The following is a 14185-nucleotide window of genomic DNA, read 5'->3' as shown; positions in this document are numbered from 1 at the left end:
CCTCCTGAGTTCTTCGGAACTAGGAATAGCCTGTTGTAAAAACCCGCAGAGCGGGGATCTTCCACTAGTTCTATAGCCTCCTTCTCTAGCATCAGATCTACTGCTAGAGAAAGGGCTTGATTCATGATGGGGTCCTTGTACCTGGCCACCAACTCCCTCGGAGTCGTCGTCAATGGTGGCCTTGACGAGAATGGGAATGAGATATCCTTTGCGATGACAATCGATAGGGACCAATTGTCTGCCCCTTTGTGGGCCCAGACGTCGGCAAATTTCAGTAGTCTGGCACCCACTGATGTCTGGAGTTCTTGATCGCTATTTCTTGCCTCTGATTGACCTAGAGAAGGTTTTACCTCTCTTAAAAGGTCTAGATCCTCTGGTTGAAGAAACTCTGGCAGCGGGTCCTCCTCGAAAGGGCTCCTGCCTCAGAGGAGTCTCTTTCTTGGTCTTGGGTTGGAAGACAGAGCGAGGTTTCCTGGCCGACTGGGCTAACATGTCCTGAGTAGCCTTGGCTGAAAGGGCACTCGAGACATCCTGAATGATTTCTTGGGGAAAAGCAGAGGAGAGAGCTGAGCGTAAAGAAGTGAGGCCCTTTGTGCATGCGAAACTGCCTTCGTTAGAAACGAAACAGTAAACCGACCGCGTTCTTTATCACTCCGGCTCCAAACAGTGAAGAGACTTCACTCGAGCCGTCTCTCACTGCTTTGTCCATGCAAGTGAGGACGCAATTAAGATCTTCAGGGAGACAGGGAATCAGGGGTCTGGGTCTTCTTAGCCAGAACTCCTAAAGACCAGTCAAGGAAGTTGAAAACTTCCAGGACTCGGAACATTCCCTTCAGTAGGTGGTCAAGTTCGTTCATCCCCCACATGTAGTCTTGGCAGAGGAGGAGGGCAGATCGACGAGCGGAATCCACAGTGAAGAGAAGTCCGAGTCAGCAGAAGAAGGGAGAGCGAGGCCTAAAGGTTCCCCCCTGATTCGTACCAGAATCCTAATCTGCCAGTCAGTTTAGAAGGAGGGAAAGAGAAACAGTCTTCCCTTTCTCTTCCTTAGCAAGGAGCCATTCCCCAAAACCTCTAAGTGCCTTCTTCATTGAAATAGTCGGTTTCATCCTTACACAAGATGAAACCTTCGAAGTCTTCGAAGTGGAGAACAAAGAAAGAGGAGAAGGAGGAGCCACAGGAGAAAGGATATTCCAAAACTCTTGAAGGAGCAAAATCTGTTAACCTCTTATACGAGGAAACAGAGAGTCGTTTGGTCCTTCTTCTTCCGAGGGATCCTGTTCTTCGTCATCAGAAGAGCCCTCATGATCCTTAGAGGCGCGGCTACCTTTAAAAAAGTCTCTTGAAGAGTGAGGTTAACTCTTGGAGACAAAACTTCTGGAACTTCCCTACTCGCAAAAATCCTTCTTGTCTTGAGGAGGGCGTTTTCCAGATTCTTGGAGCCTAACAGAGTAAGGCGGCTGTCAGGAGCAGAGCGCTGTTTGAAGAAAAACTTTTATCAGGCTCTTGGCGCCTATCCAAAGGAGAGCGGCTACCAGGCGAACAGCGCCTACCATGAGAGAAGCGGCTACCAGGCTCTTGGCGCCTGAAAACGAGGAGAGAGGCTCTCTGGCGAAGAGCGCCTACTGGGGAGAGCGCCTACCAGGGAGAAGAGCGTCTGCCATGATCTCGGCGCCTGACTCGAGGAGAGTGAAAGTCAGGTGAAGAGCGCCTGGCAGGAGAAACACGCCTAACAGGCTCTTGACGCCTGTCCAGCGAAGAGCGCCTGTCCGATTTAGGGCGCTTGTCAACAGGAGAGTGGAGGCGAGACGAGGAGCGGCTACGAGGCGAGTAGCGCCTACTAGGCTCTTGGTGCCTATCAAGGGGAGCGATCCTGTCTCGAGAAGAGCGTTCTGTAGGGCGAAGATCTCCTATGAGAAAGCCTGCTCCTTGTCCGAAGGAGAAAACAAAGACATCCTGTCTGTCAGGCGAATGGCGCTTGGACGCAGATGGGATCTTGTCCGAAGAAGAAGTCTCCTGCGAGACTCCGAACGCACAGGCGGAGCGGGATGGGCGCTTTCCCGTCGAATAGCGAGAGTCAGGAGAGGGGCGCATGGACTTCTTTACAGGAAGCGAGACGTCCTTCCTACGACGAGACGACACGCAAAGAGAGCCAGCCAGAGCCGAAATCTGCGCTGAAGGTTAGCCAACACCCTTGCGGAGAAGAATTCAACAAACTCTTGAACAGGTGACGAGGCTCGATCTCTGCTCGGGAAACGATACTCCAGAGATCTCTTCCGTTTCTTCGCTTCCACCTCAGGCTCTTCCGAAAAAACTTCAGGGCTGGATGGAAGGGCGCAGGGAGCGTTCCAGGCTCTCTTCGAAGGGCGCGAGGCTTCCGAAGAGCTCCATCCTCGTTTAGGAGAAGGCGAAGGCGAAGACGAGAAGCATTGGCGCAAGATTTCTCTCTTGGAGCGATCCAAGGTAGCCTGGGAACGATCAACAGGAGCTACCGAGGGGACGCCTGACCGGTGGGGATGCTCCCTAACCTTCCTGCAGCTTTCGACTTTCCTCCTCCACTGGGACTGGGAGTCTGGAAGAGGTCTAGGCCTGGAAGCATTAGGGAGCCAATCATGACGCACCCTCCACTGCACTGGGATCACTGCACAAATCACTATTGGAATCACTCTTACCTTCTAAATGTTAATTTTCATCTCCATACTGCGAAATGGTGGCTTTCATGGAGGCCACTTCCGAAGGCGCATCTTCGGCTTCGGTGCAGGGAGCAGGAAGCTGAAAACTGACAAAGGAGCTACTTCTAAAATAGGATTATCTATATCCAACTCGCTAATACGAGACCTACTACTGCTCCTAGAAGCTTTCCTAACTTTATCCTTTTCAAGCTTCCTCAAGTAGGAAGACAAAGACTTCCATTCATCCTCATTCAGCTTTTCACATTCATTACAAGGATTATTAAAGGTGCATTCATTCCCTCTACACTTCAAACATACTGTGTGAGGGTCTACCGCAGCTTTCGGTAGCCTCACCTTACACTCAGTCATACAACAAACTCTAAACATAGCAGTTTTCTTAGTATCAACATCAGACATCATGAATCCAAAGAAAAATCCAAAGAAAAGTCAAATAACAGTCCACAAATCGCGAATGCCAAGCCAAAAGATCGGGTACTTCACCAAAAGTCCGTAGAAACAATCCAGGGCGAAAACGAGAAAAGAATCCAACTGTCAACAGGTGTGGTCGACACCGACGACAGAAAAAATCTGGCAAGAAAGGTACGTTGGTTCTTACACCTGCTTCCCAGCGGCAGGTAAGGTAGATCACCTGACCTACATGTCGCGTTTGCCGCGAGTTTTGAACTCTGTCGTGACGTCAGAGACGTAAGCTAAGTATATGTCTGACAGGAAAGTTCATGTACAAAAATATATTATTGGATGCAGTGAAGTAGAGCATAACTTTTAAAAGATCCATGGAAAAGAGCATGCATATCCATTATGTTTGTAGTTTATATATGAGTATATATATGGTACTTGAAAAACCTACAAAACTAAAATTGGTAATAGTACAGGCTGTCCAGGCGTTATGATGTTACGAGTTTACAACACTTTTCACATAGTATATTCATCAGAAATTATTTCCAGGTTTTACGACGCATGTTCCAGGGTTATGCTGTTTACGACACTGATCTGGCGGAAGAAAGAGGACTCCAGAAATGCAAAAATCATGAATATTTGAAGGATTATTTTTCTAATGAAAAACTCAATAAAAATGGTTTACATAGTTTGTAATACACCCAAAGCATTAAAAGTAAGATTTTCTTTAGGATTTTGACAATTTTCCGGCTTATGACGTAGTCTCAAAAAGCCAGGGACTGCCTGTACTGCTATTGCTAAATTTTATTATTTTTTCTTTTTGGCTTCCTTGAAACCAAACCTTTTCCAAATTGCCAAAATTTAGAATATCTCCATACCAACCCATTCTGCTTCTAACAAATTTTGTAATAGTTAATGTGATGCCACTGTTACTACACTATACAGCAGGCCCCCGGTATTCGCGTTCTCCCAGATTTGTGGATTTCTCTCTGGACCATATCTATCCAATACCTGCGGGACATTTGCCTATTTGCAGGGTTTTCCGACGAAAATAATCATTAATTAGCATATTTTTATGTTATTTTCATGACTAAATAGATTTTCATGATAAAAAAAAATGATTTACTTTTTTTTCAAATATTAATATTAATACTGTATTAGTAAGCTTAATAAGATCAAATGAGACCCACATAATAAAAATAATCTCTCTCTCTCTCTCTCACAGAGATTATGTTTTTTCTATGATAAATAAATGATTTACTATTTTCAAATATAATATTAATGTAAACAGCAATAATATCAATTCATTAAAGAAAAAATACTATAGTGAATTAGTAAGATTTTAGTTTATAAATTTAAAAAATTATGTAAGAATGAAGGAAATCCCAGTCTTCTCTCTCTACCTCCAGGTACTAATGCTGTCAAACATATCAAGTAATGTGATAGGAGGGGGAGGAGCTGTTGTGGTGTTGCCACTAAGTGTTTATGTAATTTCTCTCTCTCTCTCTCTCTTTTACTTAGACGAGAGAATTTTTATAGAACGTACTATATGTTTATTAATACAATAGAGACCTGGACCTTAATCATATTAGGACCCAGATTTCAACAGAAAATTTTGAGTAAATGTTGCATCTGAGCTCAACCAAAAATCCGGAAACCGACCCAAGGAATCACGTGATTTTTGTAAACAAAAGTGGTCCAGTCAGTTGCCGCTAATAGGTGTTGTTCCCATGCTCAATTGGTGAGGAAAATAGTAAGAACCACAATTGAACTGAAGATTATTGAAAATCATAATGTAAGAGGCATTCTGTGACCTTAAAATGCTGTGAGATTTTTAATGGCAGGCTAACAGTTGAAGTGTTGATAGTTGTATTAATAGTTGGCTAAAGTCACAACTATTGACAAACTACCAACACTGTAAACAAAACATTTGTAATCTAATAATGGTAAAATCCATGTTATTAAAGTGAATCACTAGTGATATAACAAAACAACAAATTGCAGCAATTACCATGGATAATTACCATAATTTCATGTTAGGATGAGCGAGTTCTCACTTTGTTACAAGAGTAAGATCTCTATCTGTAATTCTAAAAACCAAAAAGGTCTATAAGCCAAGCATAAATATTTTCTGGAGAAAATTATAATTTGAAAAAGTTAAAACTTATTTTACTGAATATAAGCATTGTCATCGTATGTCATTTGCATTCTCAAAATCTCAGTTGATTGAGCGATCAATACGTATCATCATTGCCATTACACTTGGCTGGTGGAAGATATGTAATTTAAATACTTTCTTGTAAATTAACAAAGTTGGGTTTGAAAGTGCCACAATACCTGATTGTATAAGCGTTAAGTGTGATTTCGCTAGTTTTAAACATCAACTTCGCCTGCGCTTTTTTCTTCTTTTTATAGTGACGGCAAATGAGCAAATGACGTCAGCAATAAGCTGTTTCTCGATTTTGTTCCTTATGTCTGTACTACAGGTTTACAACCGCTTCATCCATAATTTAAAAACTTGGGAATGAGAGAGAGAGAGAGAGAGAGAGAGAGAGAGAGAGAGAGAGAGAGAGAGACTGTTGCCTGGGTTAGGTTGTTACACCTACACATGTACACTAGCAAAAGTCGATAATATTTGTGCACTGAGAATAATGTTCATTTTAATAAAACCCTTGTCTTACTGTATCTAATCATAATGCATGTATTATTACCATATCAAATTATATGTGAACAGAGCAATCTGACATGTGCATTCTGGTTTTGTTTACATTCTTAAAATATCAGCTGATTTCATTTTACTGATATGATCACTGTCTTAAGATACCAAATGGAACTTAATTTACCAAGTTTAGTCTTTTCTTAACCGCCTGGGTGAGTGACGCAGTTGCTCACTCTGTCCACCTGGTTGTTTTGCCCGTGTTCGCTGTTTTGCTTGTCTGTGTGTGTATTATGGTTTCCTCCTGAGTCTTCTCGGCCTTGCCAATGTATGTGCCCAGGGATTCAAGGTTTTCGTGTCCTCGTTACCTGGCTTTTTCGGCTACAGGGCCCCATTCCACACGCAGTAGGTGTTGTTCTAATTTCTGTACTATAACGAATCCCTGCCCGGAATGTTGCATGTGGCCTAAATCACAGTGGAAGTTATTTTATAGTAAGAGGGAGCATCATAGTTTCGACTCTTCCTTCTTGGGAAGGGTTTTCATCTCCTCGCCCAGATACTTCATCTTCTTCCTCAGTCACACCCCATGATGCTAAGTTTGTGTGCCTGCGCCTCCTTTTCTTCCATCGATTTGTCGTTGGAAGTATCAAGAGGTCCTCCTCTAGGCTGATTTAGTGTGTAATGTCGCCTCCTCTCCCTCAAGGGTAATTTGCTTCCAGGGAGCGGAGGAAGCTATTTCATCAGTTTCTTCTTTTTCAGAATAGAAGTCCAAAATGGCGGTGGTCTGGGCGTCACTTGGTTTATGGGGTTCACCCTCCTTGGAGAGTTTGCCAACACATTTCATGGAAACTCGTCCCTCCCTCTCAGGCCTCCCAGCTCTACCTCCTCCCCTTGGCCTTCTCTATGTTGGTGCCCGCAGTCAGCCATTTTGTAATGCACTGCCTGGGTATCATCTTATCGCACTGCCAGTGAGGACTGCCTCTAGCTTGGGTCAGGGAGAGGCCGTGACGTCTCTCCCAGCGCTTTTGGTGATGTCACTCCCTGCTACGTCGGTGTTGTTGGTTGGGACTGCTGCCCTCCTTTTCTTTCTCTCTCAAACCATCACTCCACGGTGCTTCTTCAGTTAGCTTCCATATTTTATCTCACTTCCGTGACCAAACTGTAGATGTAATTTCATCATTGCACCTTTAATTTTCTTTAAAACTCTTTCCCTTCTAACCTTCCAGTAATAATTCTTCTTCTACCTTCCTCCTCAAAATTGGTATTCTTGAGTTAACCTGTTTGCCTTCTCTTAACTTTACCTCCATTTCCTCTCATACCTCTATTATAACAGAGTTCTCTCTTAAATTTATGGTCATACCCATTTTACTCATGGGTTTTCTTACTATTAACCACAGTACACCTGAAAGATTTCTGTCTTCAAATAACACTTTTTGTTTTTCAATATCACTGGTATTTCCATTACTCCCTTTGCCTTGTATGATGAATCACTAAAATTAAATACTTTATTAGACTCTTAGTATTATTCATTCTCCTCAACTCTTCCTGATTCAAAACCATGATAATGTGTGCCAGTAGCAATTCCCCACAAACTGGCGATTTACATACTGTCTAAAATAACATCAACCTTTTCCCAAGATTCTTCCTCTATTTTACTAACCTCTCCTATATAAACTTTTTCTTCTTCTTGTCCAGTTTCTGTTTCTTCTTATTTTGAAAATTCTGAAGAAAATCCCTAGTCCAATGCCATTCCAATTTTGCATATTGCACATAATGTTACTTTCCCATCTTTATTTATAGGAGTTCTTTCACCTCTACCTTGGTTCCACTTTCCCCGATATCTCTGGTTTTCCCGCTCTCCAAGAATTTGCATTGCCTTCTGACCCCCTACCATCCCCTTTCCTCTTTAATCAATAACCTCTCAAATATATTATCTGTGACACTGTAATGAATTATAAATTTCCTTTACCACAAGCTATTTAATTTTCTGTGAGATTTGCTTGTTCTAATACATGAAAACCCTTAGCTTCTCCTTCAAGCATGCTTTCCCCCATCGCTCTGTTACACTTTGATTCTGTCTTTTCATACCCATCATCTTTTCACTGGATTCTCTTCCTATTTTAAAACAGTCTTTCAATTTACTGTAATTTTTCCATTAGCATATCTTTTAGATACACTTCATCTAGTTTGGATAGGGATTATCTTTGAACCCTCTTAATCTCTCATCTTTTCACTGGATTCTCTTCCTATTTTAAAATAGTCTTTCAATTTACTGTAATTTTCCATTAGCATATCTTTAGATATACTTCATTAGTTTGGACAGGATTTATCTTGAACCCTCTTAAACCTTAAGTTCACTTCTATCTATTCCTTCTGTTACTAAAAAGGTTGTTTTCCTTTAAGCTCATTCTTATCCCTATCCACGGATATTTCACTTCTCCACAAACCACAACCCAATAATCAACCTTTATACTTGCCCTGTATTCTGCTAAATTTTGGGCAATCCCTTCTCCATTTCATCTCACGAAGTTTACCGTTGGATCCGTCCATTTTTAAGCAACCATGCTTAACCATTCCAACATGCTACAAGCATGCAATCTACCCACCTGTTCATATTCCTGTTCCATTATAATCAAGCTTAAGACCATAAAAACAACAACCTGGCTACAACTTCACAAAACGGCGACCTAACATAGAGAGCTACTCTACTAAGCACACACAAAATGCCTACCAGGGTCACTTTGTTTTGTTTACATTTTTCACCCTCTCACAGCCACCATCTTGCAGCCTATGACATCACTTCCTATGAGTTCACAACGCAATCGGTTTCACTTCAAAATATAAAGTAAGTTTTGGTAAAATTATATAAAATTAAACGTGTTTCTTATACACTTTGTAAATGAATAAGGCTCACATTTCATGGTAAAAAAATAAAATAATACTGACTAATGTATAACAATGTTTTATTGCAAAAACATTTTTCTTTCATAAAACCCAGCAGCAAATCCTTCTCTTGATGTAGATTTAGAGCCATCAGCATAAATGACAAGATGTTAACTTTTACAAGTATATATTTAACGGTGAGGTGTTTATGATGTTCATATGTTCTTAGCAATACTATTCATGAAATAGTAGTAGTACATATAGGTGCATACTTTTATTTCAATATTTACAGTGGCAGCCTTTCCTGCAATGGTGGAACATTTTTTTTTCAACTCAGACCACTCAATGACCCAATTATTTTTAATTTGGGGAAAAAGAAGCTCTTGGTAGCATATTGCTTGCTTGAATCTTTGTTGTAATTTGCATAGTTACAGGGTCCCCATGCATGAAGATAGGGGTTCATTATATTCAGCTTGTAATGACTCCGCTGGAGCAGTGCCATCCAAAACCATACCACAAGGAAGCTCAAGAAATAGTGGTAATCATTATTTTTATATTATATCAGAAAAGCTAGATATGGGACCTTCCTCACTTATGAATAAAAAAAAAAACTAATACTTACAATGACATGATCCACAGGTGCTGGAATAAGGCCATCTTCATAAATAGCTCTGTGAGTTAAAGCATTACAGTAATGCTGAAGCTGTGGGTTTAACACTCCTGATGGCTCCAACAACTCTTCCCTACTTCCATCTCCATCATCTTCACTGAAAATACAATGAATAATTAATTAAATAAGAAATAATTATGTTCAGAATATTGAAATTTCTTTTACAATGTAAACAGTGGATTTTCATGAATTAATTTCAATCCAGATTTCAGATTAAAACCAAGATCTTACCAAATATATATATCCCAAAGTTCACTAATCTAAATATGTATCCAACTTACTTCACTACTGTGAGATCCATAGCAGTTATGAGATTATCCATTGCTTGTTTTTCACTTTCTGTTAATTTTTCTGTTGTTTTGCGAAGAGATGGGAATGAGTAAGATCTTACATCTTCTTGGAAAGGTAATGGTATCCAAATGAGGCACTGAAAAGTCAACAATTAACCCTTAATGGACAGGATAATAAATCAATATGCAGCCCAACCCCCAGGCTGGCAAAACATTGAGGTCAGCCAACTTAAGAGGAAACCATCTCAGTGGAAAGAGGAAGATATGCAAATGCACATGTTGTAAGAAAAAAAATTCTAAAAAATTTTCTCTACCCTCCACAAGCAGTTGAAAATTACTATTTACAACCCCTTGTGGGGGTTCTTTTAAAAACAAGACAATTGTAAATTTTACAAAGTTATATACATGATTTTTCTAAACAAATTTATTTTATTTTGGAAAATTATAATTATAGCTCACACAACATCAAAACATATAAAAAATAAAATTGATATTAAATCATGAGCATATTTGTGGTAAAATATTTTTGTAAATTTACTGAGAACAAAGATGCAATAACTTTTTTTTATTTACTGTATATACTTAAGTATCATACGACTTTTGAAGACCTAATTTTGAAGCTAATTTTAAAGGGGTCACATCATACACAATATAAAATTACCATATGTAATATTCACGGAGTATCGTATCACAAACATAACAAATATGCATCTTTTAAAAATTTATGATTGACATCAACTGTATCCAATAATATTGTATGTATTTTCATATTACACTAGGGCCTCGATAATCGCGGGGGATAGGGCCCAGAACCCCCCGTGATAAGTAAATACCCGTGTTATCCTGGTACCCCCCTTCAAAAATTGCTTTAAACTGCCTATTTTAATAATTAACCCACTCATACCACTATTCCAATGTTTTTTAACTGCCTACTTTAGTTCAAACACCAAAAATATCTTCAACTATCACCTTAAATTAAATTCAAGACAGTTTTCAAAGTTATTTTAAGACATTAGCCTTAAAATATATGGAGTATACTATACTAATGTACATACGTAGCCTACTAGCCTATGGATTACAGCTAGAAGCCTACATACGCATGTGCTATTACGTACTCTCGTGGGCCTCACTTTTTTTTTTCTTTTTTACTAGGAAAGAGAGGGAGAGAGATAAGAGAAATATCAAAATTTAAAAGAATCAAGTGCTTTTGGATGCCACATAATTAACTCGTTTATGGGTACAATTTAAAGAATGCAGCGAAAACCACTTCAGTAACATAAACAAAACGGCTCCCTTGCTTATTTTATGCCTCCTTTGTTTGTGTGTGTGTGTTTAAGTTATATGTCTATAATGTCACAAATCTTGAATTCTTATCTTCAATTTCCCCTTCTTCAGATCAGCAAACAAAAGTATATTAGCTAACAATTCCTTTCTATTTTCATGATTTGGCTGCTGCACCAAACTAAAAGTACATAGTATATCTATTTCGTGAATTAACATATTTATGATAAAAAAACATGATTTACTGTAATGCTTACAGCACCTAACTAAAATATTAATGTATAAACAGCAAAATACAGCAATAAAAATCTATTTTTGTCTTTTGTTTACGTTTAGAATCAGCTGATGGACGTTTATTACCAAAAGAATTATTTTGGAAAACAACTTAGTTGCTAAAAAAAACTAATTTTATTCATGGAATTATCATAATTTTAACTTCGTACATAATAGTTTATGATACAGTAATTCATATTCATTCATTGAGAGAGAGAGAGAGAGAGAGAGAGAGAGAGAGAGAGAGAGAGAGAGAGAGAGAGAGAGAGAGAGAGAGAGAGAGAGCAGATTAGGACGAGAGTAACTGTTGACTACCTTAGCTTGAGAATAACATAAGGAAATTTGTATTTTAAATATTTTTTAGGTGTGATAAGAAATGAAAAATCGATAGTGATAAGATATTCTCTTGTATACTGTTATAACATGGTGATATCATCAAGTCAACTATAAAAGTTGTATTGAAGCACGGTTTAGTAAATCACAGAAAGAATATGGCAACACATGTACCTACAAATGTCAGGGACCATCTTGTTCTTTTATTACGATAATAATAGATCAGTATTAAAGTTTTTTTCTGAGAGAGAGAGAGAGAGAGAGAGAGAGAGAGAGATAGAGAGAGAGAGAGAGAGAAATTTTGCTATTTACATTCAAAGTATTTGAAAATTTGTAAATGACTTTTATCCTAAAAATTTATTTAGTCATGAAAAGAACATAAAAACACGTAATTAGTGAATCTTGCTCTATGATAAAATTCACAATTTCGTTAATTTTCCGGGATATAGTATTTTGGGTTCCACAAATAAAGTTGTAAAGTGATTTATGATAGACTTTAGAGGAAACTTATAAAATATATCAGTAGTTTGTAGAATGGTGTAACCACTATCACATTGTGTAAAAATAGTATATATGAATGAGACTAGGTTTGGTGACGTCACGGTGATCAATACGTATTTTTTTCGTGAATGAAATTAACATTTATGATAAAAAATGTTTACTGTACTGATTACAGTACCATACTGTAACATTAACCCTTAAACGCCAACTGGACGTATTTTACGTCGACATACAAAAGTTTTTTTAAAAAATTCATAGAAAAATATTTTTAGGCCTACAGCCGAAAAACTCTTGAATCACGCGCCTTGGGGGATGCTGGGAGTTCACGGATCAAGGTGTTGTTTGTACAATCGTTACGCAGGCGCGCAAGCGCGAATTTCTTTCTTGCCGCCCTAAAAAGTATATGTGCACATCTCGGAAATTATTTCGGAACTTTGACATAATTTTTGTACCATTTTAAATTAGCCGTTACATGGAGTATTATATATGAAAATGTGCACATTTTTATGTAGAATAACAATAATATACTCATGATCGTAGCTTTTATCAGTTTTGAGATATTTTTATATAAATAACGATAAGAGCCAAAATTTCAACCTTCGGTCAACTTTGACTCTACCGAAATGGCCGAAAAAAACGCAATTGTAAGCTAAAACTCTTATATTTTAGTAAATATTCAATCATTTACCTTAATTTGCAACTAATAAGAAGTCTCTAGCACAATATGACAATTTGTCGAAAATTGCATTTTTCCTAACTATACAAACCTGAGGTCCTTTAACAATAGGAAGTAGCTAGCGGCAGCTGGAACGGTCGTAAGCTTCAGAACAAGGGGAGAACGGTATTTAAGTTAACTGCTTGTCCGACAGTCGCGCGCCGCGCGACTGGGAGGTAAACAAATCACTTTTGCTTTTGGCCCATGCAAAATACGAGAGTGAGGGGTGGCATGAGGAGGGACTATCATGTAAAAGGACCTCAGGTTTGTATAGTTAGGAAAAATGCAATTTTCGACAAATTGTCATTTGTTCCGATACGTAATACAAACCATCGGTCCTTTAACAATAGGAAGACTCACTTCTTGGTGGGAGGAATCTGAGTCTTTTGATGAACAGACTGGTGTTCGTCCATCCCTGGAATGCCTCCCTGGTCGTAAGAGCGAGGGAGGGATCCAAGCCTCTGTCCGATTGATCGGGGGGGGTGTGCACCGCAGGATCAATGGTCAGACCTCTGGGCCGAGTACTAAGAGAGAGGCAAGCGTATCTCTTCGTACCAGCAAGCAAGAACTTGTTCCTGTTTGCAAGAGGCACATAAAGTATGGGTTGTCTCAAGCTGGCATCCACTTCCTCCCCCTTGTTGGAGGAAGTGGTGGATATACGCTCCTATCCCTGTGAAAGGGATAGGATGGGGCTCTGTTAAGTAGTCACCTGCATCTTGTCCTTATCCAGCAGGGGTGACGACCGTGTCCCTCTAACCACAGGTAGAGGGGAAGAAAAAGATGGGAAGAGGAGCCAGTCACACTCTCATTCACCATCCATTCTTACGGTCACACCAGGACTCGATGGCTGTTCAGCCTGCGAGGGTCTGGGTTCGCTACACAACGTGTTGAGAGCCACCACGGGTCCCAAGGACCTGTGGGCAATATCCCGAAGGTAGAAGGAAGGCATGTGGTCTGGTTGGACCAGACCCCTGCCTTCAGTATCTGCGCCAAGGAGAAGTTCTTGCGGACAAGGCAGATCTCCTTCGCATCGAAGGCGGTGAAGTCCATTAAGGAGGGGATTGTGAACGACTCGAACCAATCGTCAGGGACCGAAGGGTTCTGAGTCTTCGCTACGAAGTTCGGTACGAAATCGAGCGTCACGGATCCCCATCCCCTGGGTGCTTGACTTCGCAGGAGAAGTCATGCAGTTTCCTCAGAGGAAAAGAAGGAAATAGTCGCATGACTATCCCTCTTCTCTACTTCGGTGATGTCCAGTACCCATACTGTCTGGTCTATTAGCAACGAAGTCTCTCGCATCCTCCTATCCCCATGCAGCGAAGTTCTCGGTATGGATAGGACACCGACACTCCATGGTGGGTGTCAATGGTATGGGTACTGTGACAAGCTATTAAACAAAAGAAGTAATGGTTGCTTTGTAACAACCGAACTAAAGTCAACAGCGTAGTTCGTAACTGACTCGGGGCGCTCTGACAGCTGCCGACTGACTGCGTTCGG

General features: G+C 39.9%; 1 protein-coding gene across 1 annotated transcript in view; it reads right to left on the bottom strand.

Moving 5' to 3' along the window:
- LOC135216612 (X-ray repair cross-complementing protein 5-like) overlaps positions 1 to 14185 on the bottom strand; it is a 243632-nt gene that overhangs the window by 12871 nt on the left and 216576 nt on the right. The window contains 2 exon segments of the mRNA XM_064251992.1: positions 9248 to 9392; positions 9577 to 9722. Coding sequence (XP_064108062.1) covers positions 9248 to 9392; positions 9577 to 9722 — 291 coding nt within the window.

Source organism: Macrobrachium nipponense, chromosome 6, assembly GCF_015104395.2.
Source record: "Macrobrachium nipponense isolate FS-2020 chromosome 6, ASM1510439v2, whole genome shotgun sequence".
NCBI lineage: Eukaryota > Metazoa > Arthropoda > Malacostraca > Decapoda > Palaemonidae > Macrobrachium > Macrobrachium nipponense.
The sequence above is the reverse complement of the archived record's forward strand: the minus strand, read 5'-3'. Positions and strand labels throughout refer to the sequence as shown.